The 20,862-nt window shown below is 47.1% G+C and overlaps 1 protein-coding gene across 2 annotated transcripts in view; it reads left to right on the top strand.

Annotated features, from left to right (window-relative positions):
• The window catches only part of RFWD3 (ring finger and WD repeat domain 3), a 580,144-nt gene that overhangs the window by 354,240 nt on the left and 205,042 nt on the right, over window positions 1-20,862 (top strand). For both annotated transcript variants that reach the window (XM_069604073.1, XM_069604082.1), the window contains one exon: window positions 12,032-12,208. In XM_069604073.1, coding sequence (XP_069460174.1) covers window positions 12,032-12,208 — 177 coding nt within the window. The remainder of the gene's footprint in view (window positions 1-12,031; window positions 12,209-20,862) is intronic.

The following is a 20,862-nucleotide window of genomic DNA, read 5'->3' as shown; positions in this document are numbered from 1 at the left end:
GCCTCGGAAAATGTTTTCTCTAGAGGGCGCTGCGCGTCGACGTCCTCCGAGTCGATGTCCCTCGACAGCCGCCGTATCGACGTCGACGTCATCCTGCCTATAAAGGCCGTGCGCAGCGTCCGTTGCTCAGTTCCGTTTTTCCGCGCTTACTCAGTGCCTCGGAATACCGTTGCTCAGTTTTTGTCAGATTAAACCTATTTACCTCGAGTTATTCAATCCGTACTCGATGGATTCATCGTCGGAACCGACAACTCCTCGATCCGGCTTCAAAAAATGCCGAGATTGTGGAAAAAAGATGTCACTGACTGACCCTCACAGAGTTTGTCTGTGGTGTTTGGGAGCTGAACATCATTGTTCGGAGTGCGAGGACTGTATGTCCATGACAGCTAAGGCCCTGAAGGAGCGTAGGGGGAAGCTGGAGAAAGGTAAGACTTTTAAAGCTTCTTCGTCGTCGACGAAGTCGAGACATTCGTCTCCTCGTCCCCATTCGCGCTCCAGGTCTCGGAGTGGGTCCCATCACTCCTCGAGATCGAAGCACTCGAAGAGGAGACGTCGAAGATCCCCTTCTCAGTCTTCCTCTTCCTCTGTTTCGCCAAAAAGAATCCCTTGCCCCACGAAACATAGTTCCCGGGCTGAATGGGAGGAATTCCGCAAAAATATGATGAGCGTCTTCGAGAAAGCGGCCTCGACTCCCTCGAAGACTGCCGAGAGCGATGCTCTGGTCGAAAGACCCGAAGGTCAAAAACGCTGTGAGTCACAGTACCCGGCGAAGGAAACCTCTCGAGCGCGTCTCGAACCCTCGAGTAGGACTATGACCTCCAAACCTTCCTCGAAGGTTCCGTCGACGAGGGTTCCGTCGACGCCGAGGTCGGTGTCTTCGACGCCGTTGTCGAAGGGACCTTCGACACACGGGTCTGTCGACTCGACGCCAGCTTCGACACTGGCGTCGACGCCAAGAAAAGTCACGGTCACGACACACCCAGTGACTATCCCCAGGTCCTCGATGACGATGGCTTCGAGATTGTCGAGTAGAATCCCAATTCTGTCGAGGTCATCGAGGCCTCCGCCTTTGTTTTCGACGCCACGCTTAAAGCCTTCGTCGACGACATCGACGTTTTCGAGGCCGATAATGACAAGTTCGGCACCCTATGCCTTGGAAATGGGATTTACATCCTTTATGAGTTCAGAACAATTGAGAACTATGTCCTCAATTTTGGAAGAGGGTGAATTGTCTGAACAGGAAGACACATTTGAGTTGCAGGGACCTGTAACCCCAATTAGAGAGGAATTTTCCTCTGAAGAACGCAGGTTAAAGGATCTTCATGATTCCTTACATGAGGCAAGTGGGTTAGACACTTCCCCTGAGGTGGAGTTTGCTAGGCCAGACCCGGGGGAGCATGCTGAAACCCCCTATAGAGCCTTAATGGCCAGGATCACAGAGTTTATGGGGTGGTCTGCACCTTCACAATCTTTCCAACAAGATGACCTCACGGATATTCTTGATAAAGGCCCACAGGAGGATCCTGTAGTGCCCTTTCATAAAGCTCTTCAGAGGAAGATTATGACGAACTGGGAAACCCCAGATGTCGTCCCGGCAGTAAATAAAAAACTGTCTACAAAATACCCAGAGTTTTTGTCAAAACACCCATCCCCAGAAAGTCTGGTGGTACAGGCAGCATCTTCTACCGATGTCAAGACTACTTATCCTACCGTCCCACAGGACAGGGACGATAAAAAATATGATGCAATGGCAAAGAAAGTTTTTTCGCCATGTAGCATGGCGTTAAAATCTGTGAATGCTACTTGCACCCTTGCTCGATTCAGCCATACACTTTGGGAGTGTGCTTCTACAGCGGCTGACTGCATCCCGGAGGGAGAAGAAAGGGAGGCATTCCTGAATATCATACAGGACGGTAAAGACGCTATGTGCGAATCCCTCCAGACGGGCATTGATTCGGCTGACGGTATCAGCAGAGCAATGGCGGCAAGTACAACAACCAGGAGATTTGCTTGGTTGAGAAAGTCTGGTTTTGCCCCAGATGTGCAAGCCAGACTCTTGAACATGCCATTCGATGGCTCTTCTTTGTTTGGGAAAAAGGCGGATGACAGTTTAGAAAAACTGCAAACTTCAAAAGCAGCAGCAAAATTCCTAGGCGCTGCAATCCGTCAGACACCTTTTCGTCCCACAGGAACCTCTGCAAGAGGCAAGTCCTTTCGCTTCTACTCCGCATTCGGAAGAGGTAGAGGACGACCGGCTCAAAGGGGACAAAGAAGAACTACCCGAGGTGGAAGGGGTAGATATTCAAAGGCCGCAGCAACAGCAGGTGCCTCTTTACCATCGGCATCTGCATCAGCCGCCCCAAAACCACTCTGAGAACTTCCCTCACAGGACACCTGTAGGAGGCAGGTTGACTCAACATCTGGCGGAATGGCAGGCTATCACGTCAGATGCTTGGGCATTGGAAACAGTTGCCCAAGGTTACTGCCTGCCTCTCCTACGCATACCTCAGAGTCATCCACCGGGGATCAGCTCTCAGAAAGCTCCAGATCCGCTCCTCTTGCAGGAAATTTTGGACCTGCTAGAGAAAGGTGCCATAGAACCGGTACCTGTAGCGGAGAGGAACAAGGGCTGGTACTCCCCTTACTTTCTCATTCCAAAGAAAGACGGAGGACTGAGTCCCATCTTGGACTTGCGAGAATTGAACATATTCCTCAGAAAAGACAAATTCAAGATGGTCACTCTTTCTCAGATCCTCCAGGCCCTTCAGTTCCAGGACTGGTTGGTATCTCTGGACCTTCAGGACGCTTATTTCCATGCGCCTATCCATCTCAAACACAGGAAATACCTGAGGTTCGCAATTGGCAACTCTCACTATCAATTTCGAGTGCTGCCATTTGGGCTGACTTCCGCCCCGAGGGTCTTCACCAAGTTAATGTCGGTAGTGGCGGCAAGTCTAAGGAGGGAAGGGATTCATGTCTACCCCTACCTGGACGATTGGTTGATCAGGGCTGTCTCTTCGGAACAAGCTCAGATCCAGCTTAATCACGTGTGCCACTCCCTTCACAGACTTGGCTTCTCCCTCAATTTAAAATAGTCACAAATGATACCATCGCAGAGACTCCAGTTCATAGGAGCGATCCTGGATACTTCCCTGGGAAAAGCCTCGCCACCAGAGGTGAGGGGTCAAGATATTCTACAGATGGTTACCAAGTTCCAAGATGCCCAACGTCTCCCAGCCTTCGACTTTTTGAGGTTGCTAGGCCTCATGGCATCCTGCATTTTCCTAGTGCCAGAGGCTCGCCTGAGAATGAGATCCCTCCAGTGGGCACTGAGGACTCAGTGGTCACAATTCTCAGGGAGAATGACGGATCTTCTTTAGGTTCCCGACAGGGTGGCTCGAGACCTTCAGTGGTGGGCCTGTCAGGAGAACATTCTGAAAGGAGAAAAATTTTGGCAACCCTGGCCGGAGATAACAGTAGTCACGGATGCCTCACTCACGGGGTGGGGAGCCCACGCCAACGACTTGACCATCAGCGGTCGTTGGTCTCCATCGGAGTCCAGACTACATATCAACCTGTTAGAGCTGAAAGCCATCAGACTTGCGCTGAAGGCGTTCCTGCCAGCTGTACAAGGGAAAAACGTCCTGATAATGACAGACAACACAGTGGCCATGCATTACCTCCACAAAAGAGGAGGCGTAGGATCACTACCCCTGTGCAGAGAGGCGATGCAGCTCTGGTTTTGGGCAATCCAAGAAGGAATCTCTCTATCGGCAGTTCACCTAGCCGGAGAGAAGAACTTGACAGCGGACGCTCTGAGCAGGCAGAGCACAGTCTCCCACGAGTGGGAACTAGCTCAGGAAGTCCTTCAAGAGATCTTCGCCCTTTGGGGAACCCCTCAGGTGGATCTGTTCGCCACCAGCGTCAACAGGAAATGCGATCTGTTCTGCTCAAGGGAATTTCCCCCGAGAGGAGCTCTGGGAGACGCGTTCATAGTGGACTGGGAGTTTCCGCTTACCGGTCCCTGTCATTCCTCAAATGATCAGGAGGTTGAGAAGATTCCGGAGAATCATGATCCTAATTGCCCCGGATTGGGCCAGGAGAACGTGGTACCCGGACCTTCTAGACTTGTCCATCTGCCCTCCAATTCGACTTCCACTCAGAGAGAACCTACTCTCACAGAAGGGAGGTCAGGTTCTCCATCCAGACATCAAAACCCTCAACCTTCACGCTTGGCTTCTGAAAGGTTGAGGTACAAGGATTGGGACCTCCCGGATGATGTTATGGAGGTGTTGCTTTCGGCAAGGAGGCCAGCAACAAAGTCTTTATACCGCTGCCGTTGGAACAGATTTTGCAGCTGGTGTAGAGAACAGAATATCGACCCTTTTTCATGTGGTACACCAATGGTTTTGTCCTTCCTTCTATATTTGGCGAATTCAGGCCTTCAAGTTGGCACCATTAAGGGCTATCTCGCAGCGCTATCCATCTTTAAGCACACTGCGGAAGAACCATCCTATTTCAAATTACCCTTGGTAATACAGTTTCTAAAGGGGTTAACCAATGTTTATCCCCCAAGACCATTCCAAGTTCCCCTATGGGATTTAAACTTAGTCCTAACTTTCCTGATGGGCACACCTTTCGAACCACTCCATTCTTGTTCGTTAAGATTCCTTACCCTTAAAACTGTTTTATTAATAGCACTTACATCTGCTAGAAGGGTGAGCGAATTACAAGCTCTTTCTTGTAAACCCCCTCACACAATATTTCACAAAGACAATGTTGTCCTGCAAGTGAAGCCTAATTTCCTCCCAAAGGTGGTTTCTGAATTCCATATCACTCAGAAGATTACCCTACCATCTTTCTATCCTCCTCCTCACCTGGGGAAAGAGGAAGAGAGGTTACACAGGCTAGACCCTAGAAGGGCTTTAAGTTTTTACATCAGTAGACTAGCCAGGATAAGACAGGCAGACCAGCTGTTTGTAGGTGACGCAGGTTACAAGCTGGGGTTACCAATAACTAAGCAGACCATTTCCAGATGGATCATCCTAGCCATTCTGGAATGTTATAAACTGGCAGGGAAAGAGCCCCCTCAAAACCTTAGGGCTCATTCGACCAGAGGTATTGCAGCTTCATCGGCCCTCAAAAGAGGTGTGCCGGTTAAAGACATCTGTGCGGCCGCTACATGGTCGTCTGTCCATACCTTTACACGTTTTTACAATTTGGATTCCTCCTCCAGTCAAGAGACTAGGTTTGGAAGGGCTGTACTGCATTCTATTCATCAATAGAAGACAGCGTGAAGTCAGTACTCCCTCCTCCAATAATAGAATACTGCTATGGGAGCCTATCTAAAATGAGGAATACGTTGGAGGACACAATCCCTTCGAAGAACAAGTTACTTTTTACCTTGTAACGTTCTTTCGACGGGATGTTCCTCCGACGTATTCCTCATCGGCCCTGAGCAACGGACGCTGCGCGTGGCCTTTATAGGCAGGATGAGGTCGACGTCGATACAGCGGCTGTCGAGGGACATCGACTCGGAGGACGTCGACGCGCAGCGCCCTCTAGAGAAAACATTTTCCGAGGCCAGCAGAGCTGGAAGGAGATATCCAAGATGAGGAATACGTCGGAGGAACATCCCGTCGAAAGAACGTTACAAGAACGTTACAAGGTAAGAAGTAACTTGTTCTTCTATTCCACCTCTCCCCCACCCCCATCACAGGTAGGTGAAAAAGCTGCAAATCTCGCTCATGTTTCGCAAGTAGCAATGACCAGAAATTGGATCAAAACAGTAGCAACATTAGAGGGGCAAAATGAGCCACTTGGCTAGAATACAAATAACGGTTTTTGCCCTGGCTCCCATATAGAAAAAATATGAGATTCGGTGAACCTCATATCCACACCACCTATGTCACACTATTAGCTCTGTCCCTTGGAGTAGACCATTTATTGCATAAAGTGAAGGCGACGGCCTCTTCACGTCAGCGATTTGTTAAGCATCTCCCCCCCCCCCAGCCGGTCGCAGCAGGCTCTTAGGTTGGCCTCTTTTCTTTTGCCACCAAGATCTCTCTTCAGCAGTGGAGGCATGTACGTCCAGGATAGGGATGGAGTCTGGGCCCAGGATATCAGGAAAGGCTAAAAACTGCCAAGCCTACATAGGAGAGTCAAATGTATGGCATTTACCGCCAAGCTGAAAGCACGCAAACAGCTGGTAATTTCATAAACTATTAATGCAAGAACCCTTTGAGCGCCCCAAAAATCAGATTGAACTCTCTGCGTCACTTGGACACCTCCACCAAGAAGTCATTGAAGAGATGCAACTACGTGCCATCCAGCCAGATAGGACCATGTTGTCTGAACGCCTTCAGGACATATTTTATGCTGAAAGTTCAAGAAACTTACCGTGATGACGCGGGGGCAAGCTCCTCGGCCTCCAGTCAAAAATGACTCTCAGATCCGGGTCCGCTCCCATGACTCCCTGGTTGGGGGACGTATAACATCATTCCTTTACGCATGGGAGGGGATTACCACAGACCAGTGAGTGCTCAAGACAGTCCCCCACGGTTATTGCATAGAGTTCAGCCGGCCACCTCGATTCAGACCACCGAAGTCCAGGCGCCTAACACCAGAACACCTGAAGATCCTGCTGCAAGAGGTCGAGATCCTGCAGGAAAAGGGTGCAATCTAAGTTGTCCCTGTTCTACAGGTAACCAATGTTATTTATTCAGTGTACTTCCTTGTACCCAAAAAGGATCTCACCATGCGCCCTGTGTTAGACTTGCGCCCAACGAACAAATTTGTCAAACCCCAAAGGTTTCGTATGGTAACGCTGCAAGAAGTAATCTCTACTAACGCAGGGTGATTACATGGCAACATTGGACATGAAAGATGCATACTTTCATATTTCAATGTTGCCGGCACACAAGCAAGGGGACACCCCCCTCTCCTGGGCTCTCCAAACTGTCACAGAACATTTGGAAATTGGCTCTCAAACACAAGATGTTTCTATTGTCTCAACACGTTCCGGGAGAACTCACTCTTCTGGCAGACATGCTCAGCAGAGACTTCCCATTGCCGATGGCGACTACACAAAGACATAGTCTCCATCGTTTTTGCAGAATGGGGCTTCCCAGAGATCGACTTGTTTACAACTCTGGAGAACTCTCGATGCCCAGATTACGCCTCCAGGTACCCTCTGAGCCGATCCAAGGGGAAAGGTCTCTGGATAACATGGTCGGGGAAATGTGTTTATACTCCCCTCCCCCTGACTCCCCTACTCAACAAGATTGTGCACAAGATGCACTAGGAACCATTCACCATGATATTGGTGGCCCTGATGTGGGCACGCCGACGCTGGTTCTCCCATCTGATGGAGATGTCTCTCTCTCTCCTCCAATGAAACTACCTTGCCCATACAACATGCTATCTCAGGACAAGGGGGAAACATTTCATCTAATCCCACAGACTCTCAACTTAGTGGCCTGGTTCCAGTGATCATAGAGTTCGGGCATCTCCAACTTCCTCAGAGATTCATGGATATACGTAGAGAAGCAAGAAAGCCTAACACCAGACATTGCTTCTCCAATAAATGGAAACGCTTTGTCACGTGGTGCAATTCCAAGAGCATCAATCCCATTGACTGCTCCCCTACTGATATTGTATTATACCTGACTCACCTACTAGACTCTGGTCTAGTTTTTAATTCCCTGAAGGTTCACTTAACTGCACTCTCAGCCTATACCACGTCCCAACGTAAAGTGTTGTGGTGGAAGATCCCAGTTATTAAAGCTTTCATGGAAGGGGTTAAAAGAATTCATCCCCCTATTTCTAATCCGGCTTCCGGATGGGACCTAAATGTGGTATTAACCAGACTTATGGGGTCTCCCTTTGAACCTATGCACTAGGCAAGACTGTCCTCCTAGTGGCAGTCACTTCTATAAGGAGAGTCAGTGAACTACAGGCCCTTTCAATTCTAGAACCTTTTGTTCAGAGATAAGGTGGTTCTGCACACTCCCCCTCGGTTTTCGGCCACATTTATTTCTAAGTTCCATGTGAACCAGTCGATAGAACTACCAACATTCTTCCAGAACCCCACTAACATGGTGGAAAGAAGCCTACACGCACTAGAAGTGAGCGGGGCAGTCATGTGCTATCTGGAAAGAACTCGACTACTAAGGAAGACGTACCAGTTTTTTTGTTTCAATGGCGGCTGGTAGAGAAAGGGATCCTATCTCTTAATATGCGATTTCTAAGTGGATTCTCAATTGCATCTCACACTGCTACACTCTTGCCAAGAGAGATCTGCCCTTCAAGCCTAGAGCACACTCTACTCGAGGCACTGGGGCTTCATAGCATTCATTGCAAATGTTCCTCTCAAGTCCATTTGCAAAGCAGCAACCTGGAGTTCTATACACACCTTTACAAAACATTATCTTTTCACTACTGTTCCTTCTCGCATCCCACCACCAACCCCGGGTACTGCTCGCTAGTCTATGCACAGCATGTGATTCTAAGCAGATTCACAAGCATCAGAAGACATGCATTACTTACCGTAATAGCATTTCTGATGATTTTATCTGCTTGGATAGATTCACATGCGCCCACCCTTCCACCCCGCTCGGATGGAAGGAACATGAACATCTGACGACTACTTCTCTCTTTCTGTACTCACTCACGATAGTCATAAGGCTCTCTCACGGGAGAAAAAATACAATTGGAGGGACCTCGACGTATGAGGGATTTTGGGTACAAGTGCTCTGGAGGCCAGGTGAGTGGAATGGGCACGGGACCGCTTTGGGCCTTTTAAAAAATAAATATTGGCAGCAGCTGGCCGTGCGCTGCCTCGTCCCCTTCTCCCCCTCCCCACCAGCTTCCCTTGTTGTTTTCTCGCCTCCTCCCGCCGAACCAGCCCGCCCACCCCCCTGCGATTGGCTACAGCTGATCAGCGAGTGCAGGCCAGCCACCGGCCGCCTCGCCATTTACAACTCTGGAGGCCAGGTGAGTGGAATGGGCACGGGGCCGCTTTGGGCCCTTTAAAAAAATAAATATCGGCAGAAACTGGCCGCGCGCTGCCTCGTCCCCTTCTCCCCCTCCCCACCAGCTTCCCTTGTTTTCCTGCCTCCTTCCGCCGAACCAGCTTGGATTATCAACTTTAGCCTGCGTCGCATCTAGGTGGAACTGTGAATATCAGCCTGTGTCGCATCTAGGTGGAATTGTGAACATTAGCCTGCGTTGCATCTAGATGGAACTGTGAATATTAGCATGTCCACACTTAGATAGAATTGTGAACATTAGCCTGCATCTCATCTAGGTGGAATTGTGAACATTAGCCTGCGTCGCATGTAGATGGAATTGTCAATATTGGCATGTTCACGCTTAGAGAGAATTCTGAACATTAGCCTGCGCCGCATCTAAATAGGACTTTGATTGAAGGAAAGCATGCCCGCGCCTAGATGAAACTTGAATGTTAACATGTGCCACACTTAGAACTGTGAACACCAGCCGGCGCCACATCTAGACAGGATTGTGAAGGCCAACAAGTGCCACACTTAGACAAAACTGTGAATGTTAGCATGCTAAAGGTCAGGTAACCCACTAACCAATATAACCTCAAACTCTGCATAACTATCTCACGCAAAAACTCACACAACCATCTCTCGCACCACAAGCCGCACGCACTTCACAACACTGCAACAACACATAAGCCGGAGCAACAGCACACGTGGACTGACACCGATCCAATACCTGCACCAAAAAGCTCAACACCCTGTGTATACCGAGTTGAAGCTGCCAACAGAACACCACTCCTCTCACGATCTTACTCCCTCTTCACCTTACTAACCCATCCCACCTTATCATTTGCAGATCCGCCAGAGCGCCTAGGGACCAATTCCGTTGGTGACGGTGCGCGGTACAAATACCTTTAACATTTACACTACACATCACGTTAGGGATGGTGTTACAGGCACGCCCATGTCGACATCCCCTTTCGATCCTCGAAAGACAAGATGCAATACTCTGCGGTTGTTAGATGTTGGACTATATGCACAGCATGTGAATCTAAGTAGATACAATCATCAGAAATGCTATTACGGTAAGTAATGCATGTCTTATAGTAGGATAGCCCCTGCCATGAGCTGGCTTCCAAAGTGATGGGCTGCAGCCGTGCCTGTGGAGGAGAGCTTTGCTGGGATTGACTGTCTCCACTTTCCTCCTTTGAGTCACTAGGGATTAGGCTTGCTTAAATAGTCTGTATGAAGCAGAGTGGCTATTTTGGATTTGACATGACTCCCTTACCTCCCCCAGACTGCTTGCTGCCTGTAAGCCCCTGCTCTGTATATTAGAATGTTTAAAGTCATTTCCTGCGCTCCGCTGGCCATAAAATCCCTTGTTGGACTTTCACCTTTATTTTGGCGTGTTAGTCATTCCATGGATCTTGAATTGCAAAAATATCAGCCGGGGGACTAACTGGTTCCATTCCTGAGTCTCTGCAGATTTAAAATTTGCGAATATCTAATTCTAGATTGGACTTGTGCCCATTTCAGGGTGGGGTTGGGTAGCGTCTGTCCTAAACTGATAAACCTGGTACCTGAAAAGGGGTATTATGGAAGGTGTTGATGTGGCTGTCTCCTGCTAAGAATGCCCCAGAAGATACCTCGTAGATCAGCTTCACGGTCTTCACCTAGGAACGAAAGAGTGTGGGGTGTCCTTGGCCCCTATAGCCGCAGCCCTGGCTGCTCCAAGCCCCAAACAGCGGCTCATGTCACCCTGAACCCATCCCGAACCCAAAAGAAGCAGAAATAAGACTATATGCTGCATATAGTCGCATTTATGGGAGTCACATTTTATTCTTGACGATGCACACACTGCGTACTGTTCGCACTCCAATCGGGACAATGATAAAATGCTGTGGACTGAACAGGTGCACCTCATGCGTTATCATTCTTCTGATTGACAGTTCATGCAAGATTGCTATGCATTAGGTCGCAAGAGAACACACTCGAGCAAATCCTAAAATGTGCTTCTTGGACTTGAGAAAATGCCTAGCAGGATTTGCGAATCATTGGATGCTGCAGCAGCCTCTAGACTGTGCTAGTCTTAGAAAGGCTCGGAGATTATTTTTTTTATTATTTTTTTTTTCTAAAATAAACTTCCTCTTGGGGGTTTGCTGTGTCATTTGCCACATCTTCTGAAATATTCATGGTTTAGCGACGCTCCCCCTACGTCAGCAGAGGACACATTTAACATGTATAGTAATGCTAAAGTTATGACCAGAATGAGCAATGTATGATATCTGTAAAATGTCCATCCAAAAGCTTTATATCAATTGCTGTTTGGAAGGACATGAAAGAGCTGATCCTCTGGTTGGCCACGAATGTTATGGCAGCCATTTGGGAAATTAGCCCCCTCCACACCCCCAACCACCCTCATTTTCCGTTCTTATCCACTGCAATGGAATCTATTAGATGGCTTATGAATCGTGAGTAAGAGAACATTTTGTTACCTGTAACAACACTTTTCCAGGGAGTTTGTTTCCTGGTTTCAGGAGCCAACTTGCCTTTCTCCTCCTGCCCAAATTGGTGCATAGTATTTAGCCAAGTGACTAAAATTGTTGAGATGTTGGAAAGCTAGGTCAATGTTGGTCTTTGGACTTTTTGATGCGAATGTCTAGTTTGTTTTGGGATTTTTTTTTAAATATTACAATGTCTTCTGTACAATTAAATAACGTTTCCCCGCTGGTGGTGCTAACACTTCTAAAAAATATTTCTTGAAATGGGACCATTTCTAGTCTCGCAAGTGGTGTCTTTGCCACTCTGCACGTGGAACAATGTGGCATTGAGGGGGTTTGAGTTGCTTCTCATTCTTCTATAGTGCACCTTTTAGCTTCTTTCTTGTAGGACAGCCCCTCACACAGTGAATCCTCAGAAGAGTTTAGTTACATGCCAGAACATCTTGTTAAATTCTGTTTGGAGAACTCTGCTGCCATTCCTGTTACAGATGCCCTTCAATTCATTGCGTTCCTCTTTCTCTACAGCTTGCTGACGAATACTGTGGTTCAGACATATAATGCTGGCCGCCCTGTTTGGAGCTGTTGTTGGTGTGAGGATGATACAAACTACATCTATGCTGGTCTGATCAATGGCTCTGTGCTAGTGTATGACTTGCGAGACACCAGTGCCTCTGTGCGTGAACTAGTGCCTCAAGGATCCAGGTATAGTATGTTGGATGGAATGCTTAACAATTTGGACACTTTGAATGTTTTTTATGACATGTTCACTTGTTCGATTTTGCGGTTTACTCCGGGTATTGCAAGGCTATACCACTTTCCAACGTGTTAGTGGCTTAGATGGTTCTGTTTTTTTGTCTGGTGCATAGTGAGCCAGTGTAGAAAATAATGGATGCCCATCAATTTGAAAATCCTTTTGTTTAATGTAACCATACGAATCTTGTGCTCTGGAAAAGACACTTTCATTGGAACTTCCCCGATTTTAATGGGCTTTGGCCTATCGTGTACCTATTTTGCAATTGGCCAATGTAAATCAATTTGTTTCTCAAACGTTCACCCTTCCCTAGGCCTAAATTCAAATGGAATACTTTACAAATCAAATTGTTCCAAATGTGTTCTGCTACGGGCTTTGGGAAGACCAACCCGTAGTGTTCTACAGGGTTTCCCTTGAGATATTCTGCACCCTCACAGTTCCACCTGTGTCAGAACAGTCTGGCTCTGAGAGGGTAGATTGAAAGGTACAGCTTAGACACGCACATTGGCACACAGTAGATTACTGGAAATATACTCTTTCACATTTCAGGTTGAAGGGTTTTTTCAAGCCTTTTTAAAACCACCATCATTTAACTGGTGTTTGTTATGCGTCTGAAAATATGTTTATATATTTACAACGCAAACCGTAGCGAATTCCAGTCTGGTTTTCATACTGCAAATTATAACTTTTGTGGCTCCTCTAGGTGCGCATTTTAGTTGCTCAACTAGACCTATCTTATTGAGAGGACGAGTGCAGCCCACTAACGCGGCACAGGTTTCTTGCTTAACGTTTGGATCATTCTTCCGCTTTCTTTGCTGTCAATGTTGTCACGGTCTTACTGTGGTCATATTCTCATGTTCGAGTTGTTGACTCTGGGAGAACAGGTTTAGAACTGTGCCTGTTGCCCAGTGGAAGAATGCATTGCTAAATGCAGCATGTTTCTTGCTAAACACTAATTCTGTGCACAGACCATGCAGAATCCTGTGCCCACTCGTCTTATTTGATTGATTCTGCAACATTTGTTATCCTATTGTGATTTTCTTGATGACGGCTCAGTCTGTGAGATAGGCAAGCAGTAGTGATTTGGGCATTGGTGCTCCCTCCCCCACCTTGCAACTTGAAATGCAGTTCAGGATTCGCCACCACCTACCTAACTGTTTTTGCCCAATCATTGAGCAACTTCTCCCTAATGTAGGTAGTACCAATGAGAAGCCTGAATGGAAACGCTTATGAGCCTTGTGTATCCAGTGTTTTCTTTCTTTTCTTTCTTTCGCCTACATCCTTGAACACAGCCCAAACAATCATACATCTTCTGAGCCTCTCTTGTCCTGTTCAGAGAGGAATATTGTACTAGAATACAAAACTGCTTGTGTGCACATGCCTTGATGTTCAGTATCTACCTTGCAAGTGCTCTCCGAAATAGTGCTAGCTCTGATCATGTCCCATGGTTAGTGTTCCATCATCTAATCCTCAGTCATAGACGATTTGTCTGATCATTTCCATCACCATATTTCGAATGATGGGGGTAGTTCAGATATCGGTAAATTCAAAGCTTTTAATTGGAGGGTCGGAGATTTGGAGGCTTAACTGTGAGAGCTTCTGTGCGTCTCTTCCCATGACAAAAAACGTTATTTGAAAAGGTCGATGTGATGACTCATTGGAAGGATTGTACTTTTTGTCCCCTTGTGGATTTTCTCTTTCACCAACTGTTGCCAGTATTGGTGCAATCTGGGACTCTATAAATAAATACTGTAACACATTGCACAGCCCCTCGGCTTTTCAATGACGGCTCACAATCAGTCATGGCTGGTGTTGTAAAAATGGAGAAGAAATTGCCTAAGGACAATGTTACTTCCGAAATTGTGAATCTTGTTCGTGTTTTACTTGATCCACACAAACCGTGCCATCCATAGACAACAGTAATAACAGAGTTAACAAGCGCAATCTAATGCAGCACGGAAGTGTTATACACATCAGTGTACCAGGCACCATGGAAACACAACCTGCTCATAAAAGCCTCATTCACAAAGCTCTCGCCAACTTAAACCGCGTATTTCTCTCCTATAAAATAGTAGCTTCTAGAATCAATCGTTCGCCAGGATGTACTTGATCTGCATTGTTGAGCAGCTGACTGCCACCAGGGCTAAGGTGGCGACTTTTTACTAAATGGTTAACTACATTCTGTATGCATAGGTCTAACAGTCATTGTTTAAGGGAGGGCCTAGTTCACTGCAGCATCATTTGTGCACTCCATGTTTGTTACAGTACTGGCAAAGTGCACTTTTTATAGAATTTTTCTATGGTGGGTTGGTTGCTGGTCAACAATAAAGCATTTTCATACCATTATAATGAGTGGTCGTAAGGTTATTAAATGACATCAAACCGCCATGTATTTTATCACATGCCCACTGAAAGCATGTTTTGCTCAAATGTGGTGATTGCCAGCATTTGGCACAAATTGAGCACACCCATGTTGGAAAAATGTTGCACACAATTTGAATAAAGTCCAAGTCGTCTCCATATTAGAAAACGGAAGTGCTGTAAGAAAGTGTACCATTTAACAGTTAACCTGCCATTTTTCTTTCCATCCTGACATCTGCATGAAGTTACATGAAACCGTTAAAAATAACGCCAGAAAAAAAGGACATTTGCTTTAGCAGCACAACAATTGTGCCAATTCAAGAGATGGGGGGGTCAAAGGGAGCCTGCCCTGGTGGGTCCTGGACTGCAGGAAAAGTAAGCTCAAACGCATCCATCCCACTGATGCAGGTCAGTCACTGTTCCTGCTACAGAGCCATGGTTGCAGATGAAGAGGGACAGGAGAATCAACTAGTCATAGAGTACTACGAGACGTGCAAATATGGAGATGAACAGGTTCTTGGCACAAGCAAGGAGTGAGAGGTGGGGTCGGGGGGTTGTTTGCTGCAGATTAGCTAGAAGGACATGGCTCGGGCACACCCACACATGTATGGATTGGGAAGTCTGCCATGACTTGCATATCTGTATTGTCCTTTGTGCATATTTAACAATGTGCTGTTTCTTGTTTCAGGAGGCAGTTACTGTGCTGCCCCTTTGGACACACGCAGGCTATAGTCTTGTATGATTTCCTTGTGCCTTTGAGTCGCAAGTCTACTACTGCTGCCCCTTTCCAAGAGCATTCATAGCGAGGGACTATAATACTAACTTGCTCAGAAGGCTAGAGTTTGTCCTGGCATTGTGGGAAACACTGTGACCATTTACCGTACACCCCAAGCATTCACCAAACATTTTATTTGTATCCCCCTACCCTTTTCTGGTCACTGCCTTGGTTGGTACTCTGTTTACAACCTATCCTCTTGTCCCCACAGGAGTTTCTCCTTCACAGTCTCTTGGATACCATCCTTCTTTAGCCTTTGGGTATCTGTTCTTCCTCAGGCTGCTGAAAGAATGAGAAAAACGTGTTTTTCTCACTACCCTGTAAGGATACTTATACAAAACAAAATGACTCCCTGATGGTCTGAACTCCGCACCACATGTCTTCACGAAAGTGATGGTTGCCTTTATGCCTCACCTTTTGCTTACAAGGGGTAGACATTTATCCTTGTTTCAATGACTGGATGATTCTGGGTTCAATGCCTTCACAGGTGATGACTTCTGTCTCGCTGGTTATTCAACAGGCGTATACACTGGGCCTGACACTGAATCTGGAGAAATCGATTAACGCCAATGCAGAGGCTGCAGTTAATCGGAATAACATGGGGACTTCACAAAGGGGGAGTGGTTTCCCACCCTCGGACAGGCTGGAACGCCTCAAACAAACAATGTGGTTCATTTCTCAGGAAGACTTCCTTACCAGCAAAGTAAAAAAAAAAAAAAAATCGCAACATCTAGACCTTATGGCTTCATGCATTCTTGAAATCCCTTTGGCCGGGCTGCATGAGACAATTACAACTTTACCTGAGAACGTCCTGGTGTCAAGGTGTTTTTGCCCTCATCAGGGACCGGTATGTTCTGGTCAGGGCGACGAACAATTCTACTACAATGTTTTACCTGAAAAGGCAGGGTGGCACCCATTCCCCAGCCTGTGCATGGAGGCAGTTTTTGATCTGGGAATGGGTCCCGACAGGGATTTGGATTTCGGCAGTCCACCACCCTCTCCCAGGGGACAGCAATTCAGAAGTGGACCAGTTGAATCGCTTGGGGTTCGACACCCTACAAGTGGTAGTTGCACGACAACTCCTTATTGACCCTGTTCTCGCTACAAGGTTTTGTGGACCTGGATTTGTTTGCATCACCCCGGAGTGCAAAGTGCCCCCAATTTGCTTCATGGGCAGGTCGGGCATCACTGGGAGACGCCTTCCAAATATGTTGGCACAGCTGCAGGTGTTATGCGTTCCTGCCCACCCCTCTGCTCCAACAGACCCTCTGCAAGTGCAGGGCCTCTGTGGGTTACAGCCTTATCCTGGTTGCCCCCCATTGACCCTCGAGACCCTGGTTTTCGGATCTACTGCAGTTGTGCTCCCAGTTTCCTGTCCGCAAATGGAGGAGATTGGTGGGCCAATTTCCCTACACTCTGACCTGCGATGGTGGATGACTCAAGAGGGCCTTATTGTAGGCGTTGGCATTCACGCTTCCATTTCCTATGTGAGAGCTAGTAAAAGAATCTTCCCTTGCAGGGTAGGGAGCAGTTCTCAGGAACTCCAAAATCTGCGACCTTTGGGACTGGAAGATCAGCATCGGCACATAAAATAACTAGAATTGAAGGCCATTTTTCTGGGAATTAAAGCCTTTCTTCCAGAATTGGCTGGGAGGCAAGTTAGTATTTAGACAATACTACAGTGATGTTTTACTTGAACAAACGGGGATAGCTAAAACTGTGCTTTTTGATAAACCCCCGCCCTGCTGATAAGCTTCCAAGTCCGACTTAAAGGGTCTGACTGGTAGGCGAGGCGCGTGGGGGAGGTACTGCACGGCAAACTTAAGTGTGCACTTGCAAAATAAATATTCTATTATGCTGCCTAGCAACACACCCCGGCCTGGCCCCTGTTCAGTGGAAATAGAAACACAAAAGGCAGACTGACTACCCCTCTCTCTAGGTCTGGCAAACCAACAGGTACAGGTGCTGAGAAGCTGGCATATATATATATATATACAGCTATTGTTTTTTAAGAGAGACAGTTGGTGTACAAAAACCGTAATGCAGATATCAATAAATCTCTTTAATAGTTAAAGATAAAATTTCATAGAAAAAATATACACTTTATAGGCTTTATCATATCCCACTCATTCCATTCATACCAATTCACTCATTCTGTGGCATCCGGGTTCGGCAATTAACATTTTCTTAACACATATTAGTTATTTTTAATATGTATGACAATTGGAAAACACACAATTGGATTTTCTATAGGTCGACATATGTTTCGGCCCCTTTTTCCATAGTCCCATCGTTGTCTACGGTGGTCTAAATAGTCAATGTTGGGCCATCTTCAGGACAGTGATGATTAAGTAAAAGCTTAACGTCTTCACCCTTTTTCCATATGAAAAGCCAAATCTGTGGCCGAGAACGTAGTTGTGGACCACGGAGAAGAAATAAGAAAATGGAGGAGGGTATTTTCTGTATTACCCTAGTCTATGACCCTTTGCACAAGTGGGTGGAGCTTCAAATCTCTTTATCTCCATCTCATTTCATGGGCAGGTTTCAAGAGGGACTAGCTTCCTTCGACACTTGAACACGAGGTGTCTTTATAATTAGTTGGAACGAAGCAGCGAGGTTGCTCGAGCGGCGTCTGCTGACTTGTAAATGAGTCGCGTTTGCCAGTGGAACATCCCAATAGTATGGAGAAAAGAGGACTATGGACTAAGAATAGCAGTGTCACTACGGTGAGTAACTTTTCCTTTTAGGGTTGGAATGTCGGGGGGGAATTCTGCCGGGGTCGGCCGGGCCGTCCGCAGACCTCCGGGCAGGGAGGCCCCAACACCTCCCGTATATCCCAGGTGTGAGATAGAGTATGAGACGCACACAAGGAGCAAGGCGACTCTGCTGTTTATTTATGCAAAACGGCAGGGATGGGTCAAGGAGCGTACGCGTTCGTCCTGACACACACATAATCGTGGGGCTCGCAGGCCCTTTTTACTACATTATGACGCGCTACTTGCGTCACTTCAGAAAGTTAACAAAAAACCTATCGCCACTCTTAATTGGTTGCTCGAGTGGTAGGGTTAGTATAGTACACATATAGAGAATGATATTAGTGGTCAAGGTGTAGTCAGGTGGTATATCTGGGTTGTCCCTTCAATTAGATACATAAGAATTGTTACATGAAGACCCCTGAGGATTGGCTAATGTTACTGACGTCTGAGATAAGAGCCCCATGTTCTGATTGGTGCATCCGTGAGCTCCCCAGCCTGGGACCACCGTTGTTCCCAGCTCTCGGTGTACCTGTGTTTGCAACAATGTTTCAATATGGGTACATGCAGACAATGTGAGGATTTATTCATAGGTGGGAGCTGACCGTTCCCACTGTAGCAGGTGTCCATTGAGCCTTTCAAGTGTCCCGGCCTGTGTCTCGTAGTGAGGGACCCAGATGCCCTTTCTCTCCTGGGTTTTGGCATCTCGTCAGGTTCGGCTTGGTCACGTGAGGCGGGACCGTGTTTGAGGCAGAATTCTGCACAATTAATATTGTTTTTCCACTGTGTGTCTGGTTTAATTTGTAGATATGATTTTAACGTTGGTACGCGGAGTGCGAGGTTGCAACATCGTGCCTTTGATGATTTGTTCTTGGATGTGGGTTTGCAACATTGCGACCTTGGCTGGTTGCTCCACCAGGCTCATTCTGCAGGATCAGCAACCTGACTTTTGCTTTGTTAATGTCCACGGAACTCTTGCTTGAGGCCTACTTGGGCCTGGTGCATAAGTGATCCATTTCATGCATGGGTGCTTTAGATTATAGTGGCATATATTTCCATGACCAATATCGTGTTTCCATTATACCTCTCATGGTGGTAACGGGTTTCAAGGGAAGCGTGAGCAAGCGTTATAGATGAGTTCATGATGCGTCTTGCGTTTCTGCACTCTGAAAGCCTATGTAAAAATAATAAAGATGCACGTCCGTGAATATGCCTGTCGCCTACGTCAGAGCACTGAGTATGTTCTTCGTGTAGATTGGTGTGGAAATGTTAAGTGGGTATATTTATACAGATGTGCTTCCCGTTGTCTAGGTCGTCATGGCATCTCTAACGACGTGTGGTTTTTAGTCTAGCTGATTCGAGCCGCAGGTGTCGGCATGGCCAGTGCGGGCTGCTGGGCAGGCAGGTGGACACATCCGTATGTTCCTGTACCAGGGTACCTGGTCGTCTGGTAGATGGACAAATTCTTCTCGCGGCGGGTGTCTGGGCCTTGACCCTCTAGGCCAAGCGCGAGAGGTGAAGGACGGGAGCCTGGTCTTCCATTCTCCCACTTCAGTCCCCCCTCTGGTCGACTTGTCGACCACAAACATATCCTTCTCGTTATCTCCTCTTACCCTCCATATCTTAGTTATCCCGCCGAGATGTCCATAATGATTTACATGATCTTCAAATGACCAATACATGTATTCACAGGTTCCTCCAGGAGTACAGTATACCCATCTTCCTATGTAGCTCCTGGGGTTCCTTGGGTTCTCGATCTTCACTGATGGTGGGTCTAGATGATTGGTGATGATTTGGGTGCGCAACTTCTCCCTTTCTTGTATTATCACACCTGTATGCTGGTCGTTATCTGCTGGCATCAAGGGGTGCATTCCCACCATTTCCAGCAACTCGTCAGTCGTGCACGCCTTCCGGGCCTTCCAAAATCTAATTATGATCAGGGCAGCTCCAGCCAAAATAGCACATCCCACTATTATTTTCAGTCCATCTGACAGCCAAGATGGCATCCATGACCATAATAGTGAAAACCAGCTCTTATCCTTGTTTACACCGTTACTTTCGTCCATCATTTTGGAGTGCATCTGGGCCAATTGTGAAACTGCTTCTGTCAGTGTACCATTGTCAGCATCGTTGGCAGGTATGAACGTGCAGCAAGATTGTCCTATCTTTGCACAAACTCCTCCTTCCATTGCTGTGAGGAGGTCCAATACATATCTGTTCTGGAGTGCTACCATCCTTACAGCTCGCAGCTCCTCTTTAATTGCGTTGAACCCATTTACTGTTGAATTGATGGTCATCATTAGTTCCCACCTGGTTATTTGGAGCCATTTTGCGTTTGCGTATGCCTGCAGTCCCGGATGTATTATTGAGGAGAAGAACATTGCTGCTCTGCTGAATAGTCTGTGTTCTGGCGGTATTGATGTTAGTTCCGTTTCCGACCTTCCCCACAGGTAATTTCCTGTCAATGGCTCTCCTTGTCTTTTTCTCCTATTTAGGACAGTATCATTGCTGTTGGTCCTGTTCCCTTGCTCCTTCTGGAGTGGTGCAGATCTCTTTCTTCTCTTATCCCCTTCATCCATTTTAGGGAATTTCGCCACATCGACATGCTTCTTAGGTACCACTAGTGATGGTACATTGACGTGTACCATTGTGCACACACCATTCCACAGGGGAGGCAGTGTATGATATGCCTTTTCTCCACAGGCCCAATAATGGT

The sequence above is a fragment of the Ambystoma mexicanum genome, chromosome 1p, assembly GCF_040938575.1.
Source record: "Ambystoma mexicanum isolate Mex_15411 chromosome 1p, UKY_AmexF1_1, whole genome shotgun sequence".
NCBI classification, from domain to species: Eukaryota; Metazoa; Chordata; class Amphibia; order Caudata; family Ambystomatidae; genus Ambystoma; species Ambystoma mexicanum.
The sequence above is the reverse complement of the archived record's forward strand: the minus strand, read 5'-3'. Positions and strand labels throughout refer to the sequence as shown.